Source organism: Barbatula barbatula (genome assembly GCF_947034865.1).
Source record: "Barbatula barbatula genome assembly, chromosome: 20".
NCBI lineage: Eukaryota > Metazoa > Chordata > Actinopteri > Cypriniformes > Nemacheilidae > Barbatula > Barbatula barbatula.
The window spans coordinates 17,733,838-17,758,458 of NC_136783.1; the positions used below are offsets into that span (position 1 = coordinate 17,733,838).

General features: G+C 37.4%; 2 protein-coding genes across 5 annotated transcripts; one reads left to right on the top strand and one right to left on the bottom strand.

The window, feature by feature from the left end:
- Positions 1-854: 854 nt before the first annotated feature.
- Positions 855-8,995, top strand: zmat3 (zinc finger, matrin-type 3). The gene is made up of 6 exons (XM_079483941.1): positions 855-999; positions 2,768-3,111; positions 3,347-3,493; positions 4,225-4,391; positions 5,245-5,339; positions 5,931-8,995. The coding sequence occupies exons 1-6, from the start codon at positions 882-884 to the stop codon at positions 6,137-6,139; spliced, it is 1,080 nt and encodes a 359-aa protein (XP_079340067.1). The 5' UTR covers positions 855-881; the 3' UTR covers positions 6,140-8,995.
- A 3,330-nt stretch (positions 8,996-12,325) lies between these two features.
- On the bottom strand, positions 12,326-22,453 carry pfkfb4a (6-phosphofructo-2-kinase/fructose-2,6-biphosphatase 4a). Of its 4 annotated transcripts, none has more exons than XM_079483855.1 (14): positions 22,304-22,446; positions 18,542-18,658; positions 18,337-18,433; positions 17,883-17,949; positions 17,468-17,542; positions 17,321-17,377; positions 17,118-17,239; positions 16,816-17,023; positions 16,545-16,691; positions 16,324-16,428; positions 15,600-15,729; positions 15,148-15,210; positions 14,997-15,061; positions 12,326-13,594 (listed from the first exon to the last, which is right to left on the bottom strand). In XM_079483855.1, exons 1-14 carry the CDS (start codon positions 22,350-22,352, stop codon positions 13,535-13,537), a joined length of 1,362 nt encoding a protein of 453 aa, XP_079339981.1. In that variant the 5' UTR covers positions 22,353-22,446; the 3' UTR covers positions 12,326-13,534. The 4 variants fall into 4 exon arrangements, with proteins under 4 accessions (XP_079339981.1, XP_079339979.1, XP_079339978.1 ...); XM_079483853.1 differs by lacking the exon at positions 22,304-22,446 and adding an exon at positions 19,357-19,639 and having other exon boundaries at positions 12,327-13,594; XM_079483852.1 differs by lacking the exon at positions 22,304-22,446 and adding an exon at positions 19,357-19,653 and having other exon boundaries at positions 12,496-14,713.
- Between the last annotated feature and the right edge of the window lie 2,168 nt (positions 22,454-24,621).

Here is a 24,621-nt window from a genome sequence, read left to right on the forward strand (position 1 = left end):
AAGCGTCTGCTTAATGACTAAATGTAAATGTAAATGTATTTGCTTTAAATATATATCTTCTGCATCGGTATAATAAGATGTGTAGTTTTGAAGAAAAGATTAACAATATATTGTATGTATGTATATATGTATATATATACATATTGTTTTAAATTAAGATTATATCATCGACCTTTTATCTGTAAACATTTAAAATGTTATAGCATAAAAAGAGTTCATTTTAACCACAACCGTAGGCTTAAAACGAAACCGTAAAAACAGGAAGGTAAGGAAGAGAATTTGTTTATTTATATTCGAGGAGGCAAGAAACTGTTAATGGGAATGTAACAAATAATACATTTAAGATATAGGCCTATATTTAAGATGCATATTAGATTTTAAAAGGTGACAAATACAACTCAAACGATATACTGTACTTTACTTGCATTCAATTCCAATTCTTCGTTAAATATGTACTGTTGCAAAAAAAACGTTTGGTTAAAATAATGAAATATGCATTTGTCGATCATTTATTTAATTTTGTTTGGGTTTCTATGCAGGTTGACGTTCACTGGCACGCTCATCTCATTGCGCGTGCAGAATCGTCAATCAGATTCTCACATCGAAAGGGAAATGGACTGTACCAACTTGGGCGAGGGTGATGTCTGTATCAATTTTATGTTTCCTTGTGTAAAATATGTAAAGATTTTGATAAGAACAATAACCAGTCATGTATGTTCTTACTCCCGAACTTCTTCTACCAGAATTGTGTAACATCTGAAAATCCGAAGCGTTATGAAAGCTTGTGTGATGGAAAACACCCCTCTGTCGGACTCTCGAAACATGCGGCGCACGTCTGGCTGGAAGAAGTTGAGCGGAGAGCTTGGAAGGATGCAGGAAAGATGGCGATGGATGTAAAAAATAGAGATGCGTTTTATTCGAGTGCCGACTACTGCAATATCTACAGTTCTCAGGCTTTAAATTACGGAGTTGGCGGTCAGTATTTTCCTCAAATTTCAGGTAAGATAGAACCGCTTTGGAAATGGTTAATGCGTTGCGCTGGAAGTGATGTAGTGCATATTATTTGCGTCTCTCGGTGCAGTATCTTAAAATAGGACTTTCAAGGTTCAAGCATTGTGTTTTTTTCATTTATGATGGTAAATGTCGTCAGCCTGAAAGGATATCTGCATTAAAGGATCATGCAGCATGTATTGTGTATAGGAAACACAGAACAAACATGTTTCTCTGTTGTATGTTTGATATTTTATTGCCACTGACAGCTGATCAGGTGTATGTCATGTTTTTGCATAAGCTAGGTAAGAAATGCATGCAAAATGTATTTCTTAGGACCACATGTAGAATTTGAATCCAACTTAAATGGGATATATAGATGAGCTCCTTTTCACACCTAGAGATACATGAGCTTAGATCACAGATGGGCCATGCAAGATCACTGGTGATTTTCAAGGTACTGGGATGAATCGCATTTTCCACTCGATTGTAACATGATATATTATAAAATTGACCAGGCCACAGAGCAAACAACCTGAATATAGTAGCAGAAATGCAGATTTGTATTTATTGCACTTAGTATTAATTCTATTCTGCGCACACCATGGTTGGAGTGACCTAATAGCTTCCATTAAGCTTCCGGCTGTGATAAAAGCACTGAGTTGTATACAGCAACAGCAGACGAAATAAATCTCAATAACCAACGTCAATAAACGCTGCCTAAATCATTTTCCTTAAGCACAGAGAGCAGCCATGCATGTAATGCATTTATTCTGCTCTCAATAATTGATGCTGTCAAAGAACAACTGTACAATGCATCAACAGCTTAGAAGTGTTTTGCAGTGATGAGCGGGTGTAAAACAACCTGCAGCATCAAGTGATAGCCATGGTTTACCTTCTCATGTACCCGGACCTTGCATTATACATGCCCAATGCGAACAATCCTCCAAAAATCTAAAAATATGTGATGCCAGCCTCGATCAAACAGCAGATGTTTGGATGGATGCTAAAAAAACGTGGATTTAATCCAGGTGGATAGAGAAGGTACCGTATCTCTGACCTTGCGCTGGGACTATCTGGGTTCTTTAGACCTATTTCTAGGCTTGTATTCTCTGATGACCAAGAGATATCCGGTTTGTTTTCAGGCACTAAAGTCAGGATGAGAAGAGTGTGAAACGGTTGGCCGTTGCAGGTTACATTATAAATGATGTTGATCATAATGATGCACTTTAAAAACATTGCTCTGTTTGCTGAGTAGTCCAGCATGTCAAGTTGTGACTTGTGTAAGTCTACCTAACTATGTCAGGACAAGCGCAGATAGTCAAACAGAATCACTTTAGAACCTTAACAGCTCAATTGAAGGCCTAATCTATTAGTTTTGGTTTGGGTATAGTAAGACATCCAAAAGGTGCCCATCCAATGATGACACTGTACTGGCAACCGGAAACAAAACCATTTGGCGAATTCCTGTCTATTTCGGTCGACTGAATCATTGTTGTCATGATCCTGTCGGAACAGATACTCTTGAAATATCACACAGCCATGACCCCCACTCGTCCAGCCATGGATCTGCTGGAGCGCCAAACCTGCCCCCAATTCAGTAGACAAGATTCAGCTCGAATCTAAAGGAAACCCCGCTCCAAGAATTCCCTTTTTGCTAGAGAAAGAGTGAACTTCCATGATAGAGGAACTTTAATTATGAATCCATTTGTTTTGCACCATATTCTCTTTTTTATGTTTTCATGTTTACACCTAAATTCTGTCATTTGGTCTTCAGGTCCAGACCCCATTCTGAAGCCAAACCTTGGTTATATGTGCCAGCCCTTCCAGGCTATGACCCCGACTCAAAACTTCCAACCACCACCCGTGATATTACCACCAGACCCACTGCGATTTCCTCTCTGTACCCCTCTTGCCGTAAAGCAGCCCCCACACCGCCAAATGCCGCCCAGCCAGTCCATTCCGCCCCCACCTGTCCCCAGTCCCAAACCCCCGGAGGAGGACGGTCAAACGTTGGGCGCTGATCAGGAAGCCACACTGGAAGAACTCTGCAAGCCTTTATACTGTAAACTGTGTAACGTCACACTCAACTCTGCACAACAAGCCCAAGCCCATTATCAGGTAATCGGAACACTCGTGTTATGGTCCACAAAAGTATGAAAAAAATGTTTTATGTAAAAGTGGTTAGTTAACATACCTCTCAGTGTCTAAACACGCGGACAAAAATTGTTTACCTTGACAAGATGTTTTTTACTTTCAGCTTGGGTTCCATTCAGTTTGTTGTTTGCCATGAGAGCTACTGGTTTTAGTCATTGCAAAAAAAGGTGCCGTAATTCCTCTTTTGTTTCGAATACAGGGGAAAAACCACAGTAAAAAGCTGCGAAATTTTTATGCTGGTAGCCAACAGCCGCCTCCCATTAGAATACCAGAGGTAGCAGAGCCTGTTTCCCAGCAATCCTCAGCTGCTCCACCCCTAGATTCTGCAAATGTGAATGCCAATCAGGTACATTTGGCTTTCTGTCCCAAGATGTACATTTTTTCCTGACTGGGCACTTTACTGTATATCAGACATTTACTATATTTACAGTTATTAATTTAGTTGTTTTTTTATTTTCTTGCCTTTTCTATTTTCCTAACGGTAAAGTTTGTAAAATGCCTGAATTTGTTTGTTCTGTTTAATCATTTTACTGCATCGAGATATTTAGACCATCAATCAGAAATGTTTACACTCAATTCAATTTACATGTATTTGTAAAGTTCTTTTCACATGGCATATTGTTTCAAAGGCAGCTTTACAGAAAATGCACATTTCTGTGTTACCTGACAGAAGGTACCGTTGTAAGAAATTATAGTATTTTTTTTACCCAAATTAGTGTGCATTATAAAGCAATGATAATTTACACATGCTAGTTTTTAGAAAATATTGAAATATATTCCATTCAAATTACAGCGTATTTCATGATATTGCATTTTATGTCTTAGCAACAGAGACATATGAAAAAACTGTATAAAATATGGATAAGAAATAAAAAAAACGGAACATTATAAAATACATGTTGGTAAGATACGTAGCATTTTATCATCAAAGCTTTTTTATCTGTTTCAAGTGTAGTGTTGTTACTCTGCAGGCGTTCTTTCACAGCCCTGTCTGATAGTAATCTGAGAATTTCCTGTGTGTACACCTTTCATAGGTCTGTTAGTTCTGGGGCTTTACTCTCATTGTTCTGTGTGCAGCCGCTCACCAAAGGAGCGAGCAGAGTGATACTGGCAACGGAGAGCGATTACTGTAAGCTCTGCGATGCTTCCTTCAGTTCTCCCGCCGTGGCCCAGGCCCACTACCAGGGTAAGAATCACGCCAAGAGACTGCGGCTAGCAGAGGCACAGCAGAGCGCCACATCCTTGTGAGTCTGTCACACCCACACCCTCCCAGATAATCTGCAATTATACATGGAACATCTTTAATGTTTGTGGGCAGTGTGTTTTTAAGCGACATTTTGAAACCATCTAGTTCTTCAGTCCAGGATGCAAATGCTGGCACGGGGATATATTGTGATAACGTATGTGCCCTTAATGTGATACTTCACCCAAAAATCATCATGATCTCACCCTTATTTCATTCCAAACCTGTATGACTTTCTTTCTTCCGCGGAACACAAAAGAAGACATTCTGAAGAAAGTCGGTAACCAAACAACACTGGCCCCATTATCTTCCACTGTATGGACACAAAACCACTGAGACATTTCTCACAATATCTTAATTTGTGTTCCACAAACCCATGAGAGTGAATAAAGGATGACAACATTATAACTGTTTTATTTGTTTGGATAGAGAATTATTGAGAAATTCCATGTTTCATGCATATCATACCTAGAAAAAACATCTGTAGTCACTTCATAACATTCAGGCAAGCGGGGGTTGTTTTGCGTGGAGGAACAGCGTTTTCCTGTGTGCTTTATCTTCAGCCTGTTTTTGCAGTGATAAGTGGAGTGCAGGCACTCGTGATGGCAAACCACGGTGATGGGCTCCATATCTGAACATATGAAACATGCCTATTGATGTTGTTCATTTTTATATATTGAAATATTCAGCTAAGATGATATGTTGGTAAATATTGCTGCGAATTGCATGTCAATTATTTAATGTGTTCATTTACTGATAGTGTGACAAGCTTGTCTGATGTATTTTTAACTAGATTTCTACTATACTATGCACTTATTAAGTGATTAGATCATTTTACACAACATGTTTTCCAGAGACTTGTCTGACACCCAGAGACGTCCCAGAAAAGATGGCTACGAGTATCGATTAATGAAGAACCGTAGGGCCCACATCAACACTGCCATGCCAGGTACAATGAATGCACCGATCCAACACACTTTTTCAGATTTTATATTTGTGTGCAGCCATCTTTTATTTCACGACTGTACTTTTGACCCAGAGCTTCCAGCTTGTTCTGTTTTCTTCTCTGTTGTAGTGCAAAACTTCTATTTGTAAAGCGTGCTTTGGCAGCAGAACGGCTGGCAGCTGTGTGTGTTAGTTTGCCAGCCTGTGCAAATGTAGCGCAGTGCGCTAGTCTCGCTAAATTCAGGCCGGACGCCAGGGCTTTGGTGTGTGTAAACTGATACTCCACCCCACGTCAGTACGAGGTCTCTGACGTCACCTGTGCGATGGCAGATCTCGACCAGACACATGCCCCCATTGCCCCTGCAGTCCTGCCCTCAGATACACACACACACAGAGTATAGCATTCACTAGCCACACTCTCTTTTGCTTAAGAGATAATCTGCATATAATTTTTGTGACATGAATGTCTTTTTAAAAAGTGTAACTTCATGCAAATTACCATCAACCAGCAAGTGTGAAGGATTGGATCAAATACACAGAATGGGATAAAATGGAGTATTTTATTTACTTGATTTTGTTTCCTGTTCTCTTTCAGGTCCTTACTACAACCCACGGCCGAGGCAACGCATCCCACGAGACCTGGCGATGTGCGTCACCCCCAGTGGGCAGTTCTACTGCTCCATGTGTAACTCAGGTGCCGGCGAAGAAGCCGAGTTTCGTGTACACCTGGAGAGCAAACAACACAAAAGCAGAGTGTCGGAACAACGCTACCGAAGTGAGATGGAGAACCTGGGATATACTTAAAGAAAAGTGGCCCCTTTTTGTTTAGACTGGAAGTCTGGAACATTTTGATAGTTTGAAGTATTCAATTATTCTAGAAGCCATTTATCAGTAAATACTTGCATAAGTTAATTTTATAAACAATGCAGGGTTGCTCATTTTTGTGTCAGGCTGAAAGGTGTAGTTGTTGATAAGAGATATCTACTAAACAATTTAAGGCTTTCAGAAAGAGAGAAAATGTGGTAATTGAAGGCAGCTTTATATATATATGAATATATAGTGATTCATTATTACCATAATGATGGTAAAGTCTTGTCCTAGATAAGCTTATAGAAAATCTATCTTGTGCAAGTACACAGAAATAAGTGGATGTACATGTTTGGACAGTTTTTGTTGCTTCAAATTGGGGTCTAAAAATCTGAGACAAACAAAATCTGAGTTGCATTTACGTAAATATAGAAAATAACTATAAGAGCAAATTGACATTATGACATAGAAATAGAAATCATTTAAAAAACATTTTGCAAGATCCTGCACATTTTAGCAAATTTTGAAATGAGAATTTCTTTTAGAAAACTCCAAAATTGAAAGCATTTTAACTGATTCGGGTTTCTGGACCCCACTGTTTATGTTTATTATTTATAATAGTTTCTTTGTTTTTATTGATTTACTGTACGTCCAGCAACTACAATTATTTGGAGAAGTGATCCCTACTGTGCCGATTGTCTTGACTATATTTTGCATACATTTGATGCCTCAAAAAACAAAATGACAAATCAGGCAGCACTTCTGAACAAACAAAAGTGCAAGCCGTGTTCGATGAACCGTAGACTCACTGTGTTCTTTTTCAGCCTGATGACTGGGGCTGTGTGTTCCCTGAAGAATCCAGACGGCAGGACTCTAGCCCGTCCTGAGGTGTGCTTAGTGTACTTTGAAAGCGATGACAATAGATCTAGCCACTCAGAATTTGCACACGTTTCGTAGATATAGTAGCAAGATATCGTTTTAAATATGATTTGGTTTGTTTCGGTTGTCTCATATTTGACATTTTTAAGCTTCAGTTGGGTGTTGTTTGTTATTTTAATCTTGGATTGTTCCCAGGAAAGCGCTTCCCTTACTAGAGGCAATGGAAAGCATGGCTATTTTTAAAGAGGTGACTTTGGATCTCATATTAGGATGAAATCTTTGACAGCTTGTAGTTATTATCCCGTCGGCCAATGAAATAAACAAATAAAGTAGAATCAAATATATATTTAATATTTAAACGGAACAGAAATAAATAAGATCTTTATGCATCTTTAAATTCTTAGTGTTCATATTTTCATTAATGCATGATTGAAAGGCATTGACAATATCAGGAAGAAACAATCGCTGTGCGATTTACATTAACATTCTAGGATAAAAACAGATTTAAACAAACATTTATATTGACAAACATTTCCGTTTTACCGTTCTGTTCATTGTCATGTGACATGTTGCGATTGTTATTTTACCACTCTTCCCCTGTTTGATTTAGTATTAGTTCTAGTTTGTCCAACAAAACTCATGAAGTGATCGCTGCTTGTACATATTTTTATTTCTGAGAAAAAAGGACAGTTGCACTTGAAGCAAAGGACAATTTCAGACATGAATTTACCTAAACCTTTGTACTTGCTACAGAACTGGTAAGGGGGGTTGAAAAAAGGTTAATGGCGAAACACTATATATATTATTACGGTGATATTTACGTTCATTCAGATCAAATGTTTACAGTGGGAATTATCACAGAGGACTATGGAAGAGCTTGTTGGACTAATGGACACTGTTAGAGCTTTTCCATAGCGGACTTTACTGTGAACACATGTTACATATTCCTCGGAGCGTAAAGCTTACTCAGCTGTGATTTTGCACATTTCAGGAGCTCTGTTTCGTTGCCGTTGCGGCAGTCACTTTGAATATGTGATAAGCAGGAGGGACTTCCTGACCTATATAATGATAAATGTTTTGCATAGTCAAATAATGACCGTTTCAATCAAGTCCTTTTCTATAAATGAACATGTGGTGATGTGTTTTACATGTATATAAATCGATATCAATTGAGTTGCATTATAAACATGTTTATATGTTCATACGGCAAAGGAACGGATATGTCAATAGTGTAGAATTGATATATCCATTGATATATATATATTGATAGTATTGTTGTGGTTTGGTTTTATTACTTTTGTGGTTTTCATATACTTTCGATTCAGGCAACAATAAATGATTAGTAATAAAAGGTTTGATCAGGAGCGGACTCCAACCTTCCTGGTCCACATAAGCACCACAGTTGTAAAAAGCTGTAGTAGAAGTCATTGTATACTTTTCCAGAGATTCACCAGTGGCAAGCCATATCCTGTTGTTAAAGGAGATCTTTATTTTGCGTGGGAAGGAAGTTATGACTCTCTGTGGAAACAGACCTTGCGGACGGCAGGAAGGGACACCAAATGGACTAAACAATCAAAAGTTTTTCCGTTTGTATTTTATGGACTTGAATGTTACATGTGTTTGTTAGGATAGTAGGCATGTTTTATTTTGATGTAGTGGCCGCCTTTTGAAGACATTTGTATAAAAGGCGATAAAAGCATCTGCTTAATGTAAATGCTGAAGACACATTCTTATATAATGGTTGCCTTCGGGATGTATTTTACTGAAGGTCTGTAATTTCATGTCTATCAAAGGTTTGAGTGCAATACAGATGACAATGATATTTATTTGACCCTCCTGACCTCTTCTGTTACCTTGGAGACGTTTAAATAGCGATTAATACCTTGAATGTACAGAAATAAATTCAAGCATTTTAACTTTGTTGTAAAGAGTACTGGAACTTTAGAAGGCAATTAAAAACATTTCAATTTCTGTATTCCGTGTTTGAGACATAAATCCATTCTGGGCCTGTAAGGGAACCTCATTGATGATTATCAATAGTTTGTTTAAAATAAAAAATTATATCTATTTTTAGAAAATAATTGTAGGTTTGAAGTTTGGAAATCTGCTAATTTAGCATTTTGTGTTACAATTGTATTCTATTTGCATACGGATCAAAGATAAGATATGATTTATTTACGGATCCAAAGCCTGATATCTAAATTGAGCTTAACTTTGAATGTGTTTTTCATGATATTTCCTTCGGGAAATGCAACCAGTTGTTTTTCTCATCATCAAACAATTTCTCATGACCATTCCTCACCCAGCGGTTTGTTTCTGCCCTCAAATAATGACATTCTTCTTAAGCAGTGTTATTCGTCACCCGACCCAAAGGTCTGTGGGCACATTGAAATGAGTGAGATGCATTGTACGGGGCCAAGTCAACTGACAAACTTGTGTCCTGCTTTTAATGGTCTGCATGACTGAGGCCCTCTGGGATAATTGACGTATATAAACAGACACAAGGTCGTCTCTGGTTCTAATGACAACCTAATTTTATTTTCTCGCCAGTTAATAACTTTTCTGTAACGGCTATAATCTGTTTATATTGTGCCAGTAAGAACCCATTCAGAGGACCGTACTGTTCACACAAAAATCATCCATCCGGTTTTTGCACCACTCGATTGGGGTCATAGTGAGTGTAGCCTATACGCTAGTTATCTTGGGCCAAGAAAAGGGACGGGTGGCCAGTCCATCACAGATGCACATTGACACTCTCGCTGACTACTTAAACATACTATTTATTATAAAACAGCCACGTCAAGCCTATCCATATGGAGTCATTTAAGCCTCTCAAGTCGTGACACTCGCATAGACGCCTGCTGGAAAAATGTAATGCAGAAGTAACTTGTGTCCATAGTTCCAAAAAGTGCATTGAAGCCAATTCGTTTCAGTGCGTTTCCCAAACACATTCACTGCTAAGTTGATAAAATAGATCTCTGTAATTCTTGTTTTACTATAAGGATGTTTTTGAAACATAAAATGTCTTTTCTTTGTGTCTGTATGTGTGGTTGAATGAGTTTCTATAAAGACTGCTTATTAAATAAAATGTTATATACCCTCTCGCTGTATAAATTATTTCATAAAATCTCTAGCTGACTGAAATAGTTTGCCTTGATCATTTGTCAGCGTTCTTTGTGGTGCATCATTGATGCACCACAAAGCACTTAATTTTTATGTGAATGTCTTAACATAATTTAACGTTGGTATGCTGATGATCATAGAAGCATAAGAAATAGACGAATGCATGATGTTAATCTGCTGCACATGATGTATTCTTCCTAGTCATATTACATAGTACATTTTACATTTTTGACAATATATTGCAAATGTGTATGGTATCGCATAGCATCGTGTCCCATCTATTGTGATATGTATCGTATCTGGAGGCACTTGTCAATACACAGCCCAAACGGGTATGTCACATGACCAGTTTCTGGAATAACCCCAGGTGTACCAGTAAACTGTGATGTGTTTGTTTTTAAGATTAAAAGGAAGTTAATGCCTGAAGAACGTGTCTTCTCTGTATGTGTTGTGGTTATGGCAGTTCTTGGAAAGAAAGAGAAAGCCAAAAACAGCAAAACCATTAGTCTCATAAACACACACACACACACACACACACAAAACATGAACTCATTTCATATGGATAAAAAGACCGACATGAACAATCTTGCTTTAGTCCTATGTGTCTTACATGTGCATTGGAAGCTCCGGTGGTCTAGTAACTCAGGTCAGGTTTAACCAGTTTGTTCCTCTGAGTGTGAGAAAATGATTAAAAGAAGATTTTAGTTTTGTTTCATAACAATCAGGCTATGTTTCATAATAGCTCATTTAAATGTTAAACACACTAGTAATGGCCATACTGTGTACATAACATAAGCCCTGCTGAAGCTGAACACACAATGAGATCTGACATCTACTGACATCCCTGAAATGAGACTCATAACATGTTGCCTTACAGGAAATGTACCAAGCATCTGAGTCACTCTGCAATGACAGGAATGCATCCCTCCGTGAGAGAGAAATGTCCAATTGTTAACGAGCCAAAAAATATATGTGGATATACTAAAGAATAGCAATGTATTAAATCAAACATTTCCATAAACTGGGACCAGCTGCTTATATTTTTCAATCTATGAAAATGAATCCACATATATTGCAATGTATTAACAATGTGTTATTTTATGTATTTTAAAATATGTGTTAAATATATTGTTATTTAATATATTATATATTATTTCAAGTATTGTTTAATAGGCTATTACGGTTTACTAAAGCATTAAGCCCCAAGAAGCAGTGGGATACAAGAAAATCTATTTTCATTGCGCTAGGCAAACCTGAATGATTTTCTTCACCCTGACAAACACTTGAAAGCAGATCACTTATTCTCAAAAGCAGCATGCAAATGGATATATCTGGATATATCTGGATCTTGCAAATGATGAAAGCCACTTTTGATTGACATAAAGCCGTGCGGGATGTATACATAAACATTACCACCAAACGCTCGAACGTGCGTTTTGTAAAAGCAAATAAACATTATTGTTGTCTGCAATCAATGCGTCAAATGTACAAGCACAAGAACTAACAGAAAGTTGCACTGCTACCTTTGAGAAGAACTTTGTGAGCCTTGTTTCTCACATGCAAAAACATGATAATAACATGCGCACCCTCTAGTGTACAAAAATCACGATGCAACTATCAACAGGGGCATCAAGCTCAAACCGGTGCGTTTTGCTTCGTTTCCTGGAAACGGTGTGCAACAGGGTTTGAGAAACGTTTTCTCTTGTTTGGTGGGTGTGTCAAGAGTGTCAGCCCACTCAGTAGCACCATGTATTTAAAACACGCGGTATTAAAGAGACAGCTCGCACACTGGGTCCAAGTAAAGTCGTGTAAATGTGTCGGTATACGCAAACACAAAGACCTTCTCAGCTGCCATAGTTCAACTCTTTCGTCGTCACAATAGGGTGTTTAGAGATAAGGGATGTGTGAGGGAATTCTTGGAGAATCTCAATCTGAATGATTCAGCAAAGAATGGATTTAGGCCCACTTCTCGAGATTAACTCAGCCTGTTGCTGACTGCTGTAAGAAATAATAGAAGAGATCATATTATTTTTCATTTGCTTAAGCACCAAATTATGCAGAACATAATAAAATGATCAGTAGGAGGTGATATATCGAGAAGGGAATGTAATACAATCTGTGATATTGTTTTTGATCACCTATACATACGCCCTCCAGTGCAATTAAAATATGACAACACATAAAAACACCACAAATGCTTTATTTAAAGAGGACATGGCAACACACACGAAAGGTTTACTGGACATCAGCCCGTAAAACGGTGTACTATATCCAGACAGATTTCATTGACTTGTTACGAGGTTAACTATTGAAGCACCATATAAGCAAAACATATTTGCACATGTATTTGCAGGCACCAAATAATCACAATAATATAATACTTTATATTTTAGACGTATCATTGTAAATGGTTAAAATCTGTGTCAAATTTACAGTATTGCAGTGCGCTTGTTTGAGGCAACACTCATATGGACTCGCAATATTTTGGGAGGGAATTGGCAATAAAATTTGACAAAATCCAGCATTGCATGATTATTAACACATCTAAAGATGGAAAGTTGAAATGGAGATTGAATAGTGATTGAAAAGCTGTTTATTGTCATAAATACAAACACCAAGATTATGATTTCCACGTAAAAACAGCTTTCATACTTTAAAAACATAATGTATATACACACATGTATGTGCGCGTGTTTTTGAGAATATATTTGCATACTGTATTAATTGTTGAAAAGTGTACAGTCCAGTACAATTACTCTAAACAAAAATGATATAAAAATACCCGACTGAACCACAATCAGTATTTGTTTAAAACAACACTTGAATTAATAATCAGTACTCTGATTTTAATGTCAGGTGAAAAAGATAAATATTACATTTAAAACCTTAAAATCTTTAAATAAATACATATAATCTCATCATGTGAATGCAGAGGGCGGCATTAATTGACCCCCGCCCCATTTGATAAAATGTGTTTGACACAATGAGTGTTTCTCTGTGGTATGTACACACGCACACACATTTTGTCACCCATCCCTCAAAATAACAGAGAGATATCGGCTGAATATTAGGGAAGCAGCAAAATAACACACCGATACATTACACCCATATGTATGATGTATATACACTTACATTTATCTATATACATGTATGCATATTACATACAGATATAAGAACCATAGTACTCGATTTCCTAAACTCTGTAAGTGTCAACAAGATCTCACAAGCTCCACACACTGTTTACAGCCAGTTAACATCCCAGATGAAACTCCACAAACACAAACTTTCAGTATTTCAGAGCAGAACATGAATAGGCGACTATTTGTAGAGGGCAGAGCTGCAATGGCAAAGTCAGATCAGTGTGTATAGTGAGCGAGGCGTGGCTGGAGGTCAGAGGTGAGATGGGACTGTCTGCAAGGCGTCTTCTGCTGTGCGATTTACATTAACATTCTAGGATAAAAACAGATATAAACAAACATTTATATTGACAATATTTTTCAAATTTGTTCTGCAACACATGGAAAGCTGTTTTTTAAATGTCTTCTGCAATATAGATGTTAGAAAAAGGCTTATATTTGCGGTTATTTAAAATGTAAAAAACATAAATCATGTAATATTTGATTACTTAATATGTCCTATGGCTGCCCTTTGACCTCTGGTCAGAGTTTATGGACCAAAACCAGGTTAATGTCCTTTATCCCTTAAAAATCCATCATATCACGTTATTGCAGTTCAGCAAATTTCGCAATATTATGTGAAAAAAATAGTTTGTCTTGTTCCTTAATGAGTATGTAGGAGACAGGATTTCAAACACTATTCAAATATATTTTATTAGCATCGCAAATAAACATGACAGTTTCCTCTTTCCTGGTTAACAGAAGAGGAGGGTTTTGTATCACACATTCTCAGTTTATCAGGTAAAATGTATAATCCGAGTGTAAAATAATTCTAAAATATTTCTTCATACAGCTTAGTACTTGTATTGAAATTACACTCAAATTATTTATTATTAATTTTAAATACTGTAATAGTAATTCTTAACATCCAAAGCTGTCACGTTTGCTCGACCTGGTCACCCAGCCTGCTTAAATTATAAATGCTTTTACACTACTTATAAATAACAGATCGTGACATAATGAAACTGGAGTGACTGGGAGTTTTTTCATAGCAGCAATTACATTCATGTGCAACATGCACTAAAACATTTTAGTGTGTGTTTGTAATAAAGTGCAAATTGAACTGTTCATTTTAACACTATTATAAAAGCCAAGGGCTTATACACATTTATAAGCAGACACGAAAGTGAATTCCATGCACAACTATCACATATTATAACAGTGTTGATCACCTCAAAGTAATTCACTACATTACAAAACAAAAAAAGCATTTCCTGAAACATTGAAATGTCAGATAATGCAGTAAATCTAAAGTCTGTTTTTTAAAGTGGGAATGAAACGGAATGCATTGTACATCAATATGAACAGGAACAGAGAGTGAGAAAAACAAGTGTCATTGATGATTTGGCACTGTTAACAAAGCCTCTTCTGCCAGCCGTGACACATCTACGTTCTGTTTGAAGCAAACACAGGAAGTGATGTCATAGAGATGAGTGAGTGGGTGGGAACGCAACCATGAAAACACACAAGCGTCACTTTATTCAGTTCACCAACGGCTCGCAATATAGCAACAATAAACTAATGAGCCCATGTCACATGCAAACAACTGAGATCATGTGATGGGAACGTTCATCAATGGGCCCACCCTACCGTCACCAATCATATGACAATGATTATAAGATAACATGAGTCTCAAGGTCCACAAAACTATGATGTTTATAACCAATGTGTCTTACCGCTGGTCTTTCTCTGTGTGTATTCACGGCTTCCACTTTTAAACAGACTGATTCCACTTTACAACCTGAAGACACAAACAATTTACAATAACTTAAAATCTGCTGACTAGCAAAAAAAAAAACATTATTATTTTATTTAGAAACGTCTCACCGTAGGCCACTGGTGTTAACTTTAAAACTGTATGTAGAGAACATTTCAGGTAAGGAAGTTCCTCTGTAGAGACAACATCAACAAATAGAGAATTACTAATAAAATGAACTGTAATTACACTGGATTAAACATGCAAAATAACTATTTTAATTCCAACACTAAACATCCAATAATGTTGCATTTGTTTGTTCAATATAGATGATCGCATTGGACGCACTATCGGCTAGTGGACAGTAATATAACAATGAGTTTATATGAATATTTTATTGTATATTACTTGTATTAAATTAGAACAGTTATTGAGTCTACCGGAAGTTTGGGCCACATTTTGTTTGTTATGTAGTTGTCGCTGAGACCGTCTATAGGCTAGTATATACTATGTAGTATGCTAGAATAGTGAACAGTTTTGATCTTAGAAACTGATGTCAACTTTTAAAGGTTCAGGTGGTCACCTGCAGGTTTGTCCAGAAAGTACGCCAGCAGACATCTCATGACAGCTTGATGACAGATAACCAGGACGTTTTCCTGACGCTCCAGCTCCATGATGACGGGTTCTAACCGCTGGACCAAGTCTTCGTAAGACTGTGTAGAGAAAGAGCAGGATGAGAACCCGTAACTCATAAGATCACACAGTAAGACATGAAGTGGGTGTTGTTGTAATCAAACATGTCGTAATGTGGCTCAGATATTGATCTGATATGTGATACAAAGGTCATCTACACGTAGATCCCCATTTACAGCGCTGATATAACCTTATCTCACAATCTACTCACAGGTGATAAGGATATTTTATCTAATAGACCAGGGTGGTGCTCTGACGCCGTCTGAGTTAACATGCTTGAAAAAATTGATCTAAATGAGAGCTGATTGTTTTGAAGCTAGCTGTCTGTGTGTGTGTGTGTGTGTTGGGGCTCAGGGTAATGAGGTGTGAGGTGTTCAGTTAGGAACGAAGCAGCTTACAAAAAACAAAACGCCCTTTGGAAACAACGTCAACACTCTAGAAAACAGCCTTAGAGATATGTTTACTTCATTTGGGTGTATTTGGCCGGACGCTAATCCTGATAATAATTGTTACCGGAGAGGTTAGCAACAGGCAACACTTTCCAAATACTCTGAACAAACTCTGAATGCTGAAATACGTCGCTCTTTTACATATATTTTTTTACAAAAACCTACCTCTCCTTTGGGATAGCGATAGCGATATTTGTCCTGGTCGCGTAATGCAAATTCCTCAGGATATTTCTGCTGTATCTCTTCATACATGAGCTCCTCACAAACACCCTAAACATAGACAAACATCTAGATGAACACAGATATATCAGATGTTCCTAAAGTCAATGGTTGTATAACTTTACAAAAACACGTTTGTTGTTTCTTGTGTGTTCGGTCAGACTTACAGCATCTATCTCATTGAGAGCTTTCCATTGTTCGTATGGCACACCCACAGCTTCAGCTGTCTGAATGGTCCTCTTCATCTGACTCGTCCACACTTTCAAATCACAGATATTCTGCGACTGGATAAACTGACCCAGAGACTTCGCAAACTGAGAGAGACAAAGAAAAGCAGACAACAGAGGTTTCGTTTTTTAGATCTACACCTTATTTTAGACAGTGTGGTACATAATTCGAATGACAAAAAAAGAATATGTTAATGGGAATAAATCTCACCTCCTTTCCCCTGGCTGAAAGTCCCGAATCACCTCCGATTCGACCTCTGACGTTCAGGTCACTCTCACCGTGCCGGCACAAGTAGATGGAGCGGGGCGTGATGTGGATGTTCATGAGGTAGTACACTATTCGGCTCTGTATGTGGTCCTGGACCCGGTTCACAAGGTACCGCTGTCCGACATCAATGATCTTAATGAAGGAGAGATCCCTGAATAGACCCAAGAGACAAATGCACAAGAGAATGAAACCTAATGTGAATCACACGACTACACAGAATGTATGTGAAAATAAATGCTGCCTACCTGTCCAGCTCTTCATCTAGCGGCTCATACGAGTTCTCATAACATTTAATTCTCTTCATGAAGTCTGCGACAGCCTCTTCTGTGTTACAGTGTGTGTAGTCTGGACTGCCCAGCTTCACTTGCTACACATCGAGGGAGCTCTTGTTAGAAAGACTGAAATGTTGAAAATGTGGATGAGGATATTCTGAAGTTCCGATACTCACCACAATGTTCTCAGCAATAACATCTGGGTCTTCACACACAGACTCTACGAAGAAAACCTGAGGAATGTAAAAACATGGCTGTTGAAAGTGCTCCTGTTAAAACACACCGGAGAGCAACAAACGGCGCTGATGAATTCGACTTGTCACCTTAAAACCATTCTGTTCAGCAAATCTGAAGATCGTCTCTCTACGTTCTCTTGTTGTGTTCGTGGCATCAAACACCTGCATTTTTTTTAACACAAAAAGTGTCAAATGCAACAGATTAAAAGGAATAAATGATGACTTCTAGTAAAGCAAAAGCAGAGAGACGTCTCCTGGCTTTCAATGGTTCTTGGTTGTAAATAGAGAATTATGGGAATTCAACAACACATGTCAAGTCAGATATCCGTCATGTGATAGGGACATTTTATATGGGGTATAAAAAACACTTAAACCACCATTAAAGAAGCAGGTGAACAGAGATCATGCACTAGATGGCCTATAAGCAAGCAGACTTTGTTTACCCATATGACATTTTCTAATGTATTTCCTGTAATTTGTGCTCAAACGATGTTTTTCTTACCGCCACCTGGCCGCATTCATCTGTGAGGTACTGCCTTACATCATTGAGAGCTGCCAATGCACATTGTCTAGAACAAACAAAAAGGAGTTTAAGTGATATTTAAAGCGACTGGTTAAGCTTTTTTTGCCATTTGCAAAAATGAATATTTTTTAAATAATGTTCATAATATTATAATAATTTGATGGCCCGTGGACCATGATTTAGATAAATTAGCATATTTCATTTGCTTTTATTAAAACGCCTTAGATAAAAACATTACTGGTGTGCAGACAGGATATGTGAAGGTATGTCAGGGCAATTTATTTTCAGTTAGCACAGCTCGAACTTTCATTTTAGTCTGGGAATAGTCTTGAGCCTTGTCTGTGAAACCGGGGAAATATGATCTACAATCCAACCAAATCGATCAATGAAAAACACATGGACATGAATCCTAGATCACAACTTCATGTCTTACTTCCTGATTTTAACGCCTTCTTCATTGTCTGGCCGAAAGAACTCAAAGGATTTGTAGATCTTCACACATTCACGTCTGTACTGCCCAACATTAAACTCTGTGAAAGCAAAACAGAAAGACAAACCAACCCGAGGATCAACAATCTGAAAATCTGAAAGGATCATTTCTTGAAAACATAATGCATTTATTAACTTTATTATTCTACCTTTTGTTGGAACATCAATCCAGTTGAGGTAGCGTGTCAGTTTTTTGGAGATGTAGGTCTTGCCTCTGGCCGGCAGACCCACAGTTACTATGAGAGTGGGGCAGTTGGTCATACATACTGAAAGAGAGAATAAACACAATGTTGAACAATCTTCCCCAAAATACTAGTTGACCTTTCACCTGTCAGTAACTATCATCATACGTTGTAACACAGCAGAGACAAACCAGAAGAGGTTTTATTGCCTTAATAAAATCAGCGATTTGTCATTGTAATACGGAGGTCAGTTCAGTATCTCCACATTGCATGAGATCATCATACCAATATGTCCTGCAAGTCAAAACGTCAAGTTATTTCATTTCCCTGTCTTAAATGTAAATAATCTACAATAAAAAATGCAACAACATCAAAACAAAGCAATGATCATGATCTGGTGTATCGATTATCATTTGCATCGCCACATTTTATAAATATATATATATATATTTATATGTGTGGTCCCTATGGTTTTACTACAAGTGTAGTTATACTGTGGTTACTGTAATAAAACCATAAGGGCTGGAATTGACATAAATGCTGTTGGAAAACAACAGCAAATAAATTACAAATGTTTCATGATTTGAATATGCTCCAAAGACAATTTTATCAAATAAAATCACATAAACGTTTAACATTACATTAGATTCATCTTAAACTCAAATCAAACACGTACATATATGTTCCCCAGCCTTGAACTAATCAAAATATATAATACTCGAGCTTTAAACTATTGCATCAGAAAGCCTCAGCATCATTGCGCCTCTCATCCTCGTACGTACCCTTCCTCTGATTAGTGCTTCCCACCGGGAGGCCGTTCTTGCAGGACGGGACCCATATTTTCTTTAAGGGGTTCTGGGTGAGCTCTCGGGGTCGATTATTGCTGCATTGCTCGCTGCTATTCTCTATTAAACTCATTATAGTGGTCGATCATTCACTCGGTATCTTCTGCGTTACGTACTACCGGCGACGAGCATCTGCGCGCGCTAGACACAACATGCGAGGAGGAGCGTCATAAAAATATGGCGGATGGCCGTAGCGACACAAAAGACGTGCAGCAGGATTACCGTAACAACCAGAAAAGGGGTTCAGGGAACGAAAGTTTACCGCAATGACACGAATATAAGTGCAGAAGTTGCTGTACCGTAATGTTCTGTTTATGTCAAACTGTTAAAAAGGATCGGTTGGGAGCTATAGTATCACTAGTTCTCATTTAATACTATTTTACTATATTAACATCTTTAAAATTAAACACTATCGACGTTTATCGGTGTCATTTTTAGGTGTACAGGTACATCTACAAAAATATATATTTTTAATTAATCTTGTGTAACATTAAAATGATCTGTAAGCAATAATCATAACAATTTCAAGAAATAAGGGCTTGAAATATTTCACTCTATGTGTAATGAATCTATATAATATATGGGTTTCACTTTCTGAAACGAGTGACACAAAATATTGACCTTTTCCATTATATTCTCATTTATTTTTATTTTTAAGTACCTGTATATTCTAGACCCGAGCTAAAAAGGCATTTCAGTCACGTGGTACCTGTTACTTTCCTCTACGGAGTTTTGAATAGTGAACTGTCTGTTTTATTACATTCAAATGTTTTTAGTTTAGATTCCATTGTTTTGTTTGCCTCCTATTATTACTGCGGTAAATGTTTATTTGTTTGTCACTTATCGTGACAAAGATCAAACAGGGTCCTAGAATGAATGGGCTCTCTGTGTCCTACAGCGCCCCCTAGAGGCATCCCTTTGCATACTGTAAACAGTTCAGCTATGGAAGGCGCTTTCTTATAGCTGTTCATAAGTGGGTTTTTGTGGTTCTTGGTCGAAACTGTATGATCAGGTTTTATCATATTGTAACATTTTTTTAAAACTCAGTGAATTGCGCTTGTAAGTCAGTAATGTCTAATGCAGAATTTGTAAAAGATTGCATGTTGGAACTTGGTTGATATGGTCTGGTTAGATTTGGAACTTTGTCAACAACAATATGATAATCACCAGTCTTCCTTGTTAAACCTGTTTGCCCAACTAGAGGAAGATAAAGTTGATAAGGGCAGTAACATTACAAGCGATAGAACGAAATTAGGTCAAAGTTCACTTCACAAAAAGCTGTATATATCATTTTAGACAAAGTAATGATGGATGTACTTGTACTCTTTATTATAATATGTAATTTCTTGTCTAAGTTTCTAACAATTTGTGTCACGCGAGGTATAGATAAACTAAAAACAATATTTTCTTATCCAAAAAATGACTCATCCTACTATAAACAAATCATCCACTAGATGGCGATACATTGTAATGACTGCAGACCTATATGGATTGTGGGTAGGGCATTTGACGTAATAGCTGTGTAGTTTGATAACATTGATTTCGGAGGGCAACGTTTGATCTTTACATAAACAGTTTCCATTGTATTTAATCTCAAATGGTTAACTATATTCTAAGGTAGAAAACAAGGGAGGTTAATAGGACTGCGTGCAAAACACCATGCAGGATTGCAACCAGTAGACACTGTGTATCAATAGTTGTCCACTTATTTAATGTGATTTACAGTTTATATCATCTTAGAAAATAGTGCTTGGGGTGGTACACATATTGATGCAATCATCCTCTCCTTCACAATCCAATGATTTGCCTGACAACATTCACAAGTTCAATTTCCTTATCAAATGAGAAACACTCCTCTGAATTGATCCTGCTGAAACCGAGACTAAGCTTCACAGCATAACAACAATACCACTAAAGCCCCACAATACCCACAATGTCAAGTGTTACAATGTATCACAATTCAGTATCCATGCATGAATTATAATGTGCATTTAAATGTCTTGAATACATTTGTTAATGTGTAAAAGCAATAGATCTTAATATATTCATCAATAATCAACTTTCCTGTATACTACTAACTTTATCTACCAGATGCTGTCCTACCTCCAGATAAATAACTGTATTTCCCGACTTGTTTAACATAGTAAACAAGTCTCTCGGATTAGTATAATCTGCCATTAACGTGTCGTGCAATTCAATTGGCTTTAGATCTTTTATGTTCTTGTTGTGAGGATACTGAATAAACTGATAGTTTATGTCTGATTCTTGTGTGGACGAATACCCCACCCATCTCGAATGATACCCACTAATACACCCAACCTGTACTTCAATCCATTCAATAACTTTAAAGATGTTTATTTTACTGGGTCATAGAATTCTATTTTTAACACATGTCAAGCCTCCATGCCAATAATATAACAAACATGGCCATGGTTTGACCTCAGCTCCCTGACACTATAGTACACAGCATCAATGACATGCCCAGACCCATTAAGACATTATACGATTCACGAAGCAATATACTTTACAATAAACCTCACATGCACATTAAACCTCAATGCATTTCGATGCATTCGTCACATTACCCGACACACACTGCACGCCTCATCTCATTCATTCAAAAGCATCAGACACAACACTTCATCTTTGTAATTCTACACAGAATGTATGGATTGCATATGAAATATAACCATGTCCACGCTTAGGGAATGAGTCTAGAGCCGCACATATGATAACACAGCTCAAATAAACGTCTCGAGGACACACTGAACTCGTGCACACGCGCCTACGTGACAGACTCTTGTTTACTTCTTCCTCGCGAACAAAATACCAGATGCTTCCGTCAAACACACATGCAGACTGTAAAGAAACACCCAATCCTTACCCCTCTTATCCGCGATCTGCGCGTTTTTGGACCTGCCAGCACCCCTCATCGTCCGTAGTTTACGTGTTAGTGCTTTATTTTGATGCGCGAGCGGCGGGGTCTACAAGCAGAAGTATGTAAAAACACGAGCGCACACGCCCACTGATTGACACGGAGCGCAGCCAATCGCTCCGGGGTAGACACGAAGCAACACGCCCCCTTTCATTAGAGGAATTAGGGGAAAGTTTCTGTTGATACTTTTGCGCAGTGTTATATATATAGTACACACTATTCAACTAGTTAGTTTCATTCTTTGTAAAAAAATATAAATGGTAAACATTTAAAGAAATCGGAAAGACTTTTATGACAAGTACCGTTATGAAAAACATATAAATTCGTTTATGTAATGTTTGTTTTGGGAGGGGGGTCATTTCAATAGCATTTAATGGTGTTCTGTTGACTAACAATCCCTCCCATAACATTACTAGTAGAGACCAACAGAGACCTTTGTCCATTAAAACCAATACTATTCCCATAATAACAATTACATTTATTCATATTTCTGCCAAGGTTCCCATTCTCATTCTCATTCTGGATGGTTGAAGAAATCTATATGCAAAAAATACATTTGTATTGTAAAAAAAGCATTTCATAAAATTGTTGCCTTAAAATAATATACATGTATTTATCATTGTAAAGAATTACTGTGTCTGGTCACTGTAAAATGTCATAAAGCAGATAAAACTATATATAATATAGTTTCTTTACAGGATTTTAGTGTTCAAATATGGGTAGACTGTTAAAATCTATCATTTACAAAGGCTTGTTTCTAAGGTGTTTTAATCACACGCTGTCTCTCTTGAGGCTTCCGCTACATTAAAAACAGCTTGACCTGCTTGATGCAGAAACGGTTCCACATTGAAAAACATTTTTAGCCTGTATGATGGAACACGTTGGTCACGTAGACCCTCGTGGCGTAGGAAAAGTCACTGTAAAACATGTGCTGTGATTAAAGGCCAAGCGAAGCCAGAGGTTACAAAAGTTTGCTTGCTAATAATAATAAATCGCTTGCCAAACATCATGAGTTTCATGTCCAGTGCGGGGTGCAACTGAATATTCTGACCTTTCTGAATCTTTGTGGAACATTCCTTATAAAGCCCATAGTGATCAGTGACCCTGTCTCACTGCTGCCTTCTTCAGATGTCTTTCGTCTGGCTCTCTTGTCTGGGTGCATATAGTGTGGTTGTTTTTTGTGAGACACTCACAGGTGAAGTAAATTGAATAAAAATAGAGGCAATAATTAAAGAATTAACACAAGTAGTCTAGACTTTAGACTACATGTAGTTATATTGTCTAGTCGGTATTCAGACACCCCAAAGTCATATTTTGAATCATGTGATATCTAATATCAAATGATGGTAAAGCTTTATTGAGAACTAAGTGCAGTTCTCTTGAGATGACCTCATTTTGTGGGAATGTATGAATTAGTTCACACGGGCAGTAATCTGATGACGACATTACATTAACTATGAGCATCTATCATTAAGGTCATACTTTGTTAAACTTAGTTTTTCAATTTTGAACATTATATCTATTATTTCATTTTGTGAAATTAAAATTAAATGCGTCCAAACACTTTATTGGAACCATGCAGCAAACAATTTGACAACTTTTGACGTATCAGATAAAAATAAATACTTTCTCATACTTCTGCAAAACTGTAATGACCGTAAAAAAACAGTTTTCATCCTCAAAGGCAACATGCTGACTTGTTCCTCAAATCTTAAGTTAGATATTGTTTCAAAGGAGCTCGGACCGAAACTGGGGGAAAGTTCACTGTGAAGTGGTCTTCTAAATTTGTGCACTAGAAAGTGGCCTGCTTAGACCGTCAGGCACACTGATGTTGTCCTGGCACCAAATGTCAAATCCTATTTATAAACCACTGTGCCTGACTACAATGAATTCTGTCCTTATCACAGCCTGTCTTGTCACACAAACAAGACATCGTCAATTATAAGAAAATAAATCAGAAAACATCTTCTACACGGCCGGAAACAGAACAGATTCACTCTAAGAATTCCTGTCAGGAGAAAAAAAACAGTATTTCCTCATATCAAGCTGAATGTGTCATCTGCTTGTTCTGGCAAACAAAATCATTAAGAATTCCTGAATATTAGAGAGTTTAGAAAGATCAAATACGCTGATCTGTTTTAAAACTACAGACACTATCCCATTTTTTTTAGTTGTGTTTAGTCCTGATCTGAGGTCAGGTATTTTGTTACATAAATAGCAGATATCATGGACTGGGGGAAGTTGCAGTGCTGTCTTGTGACTCACTG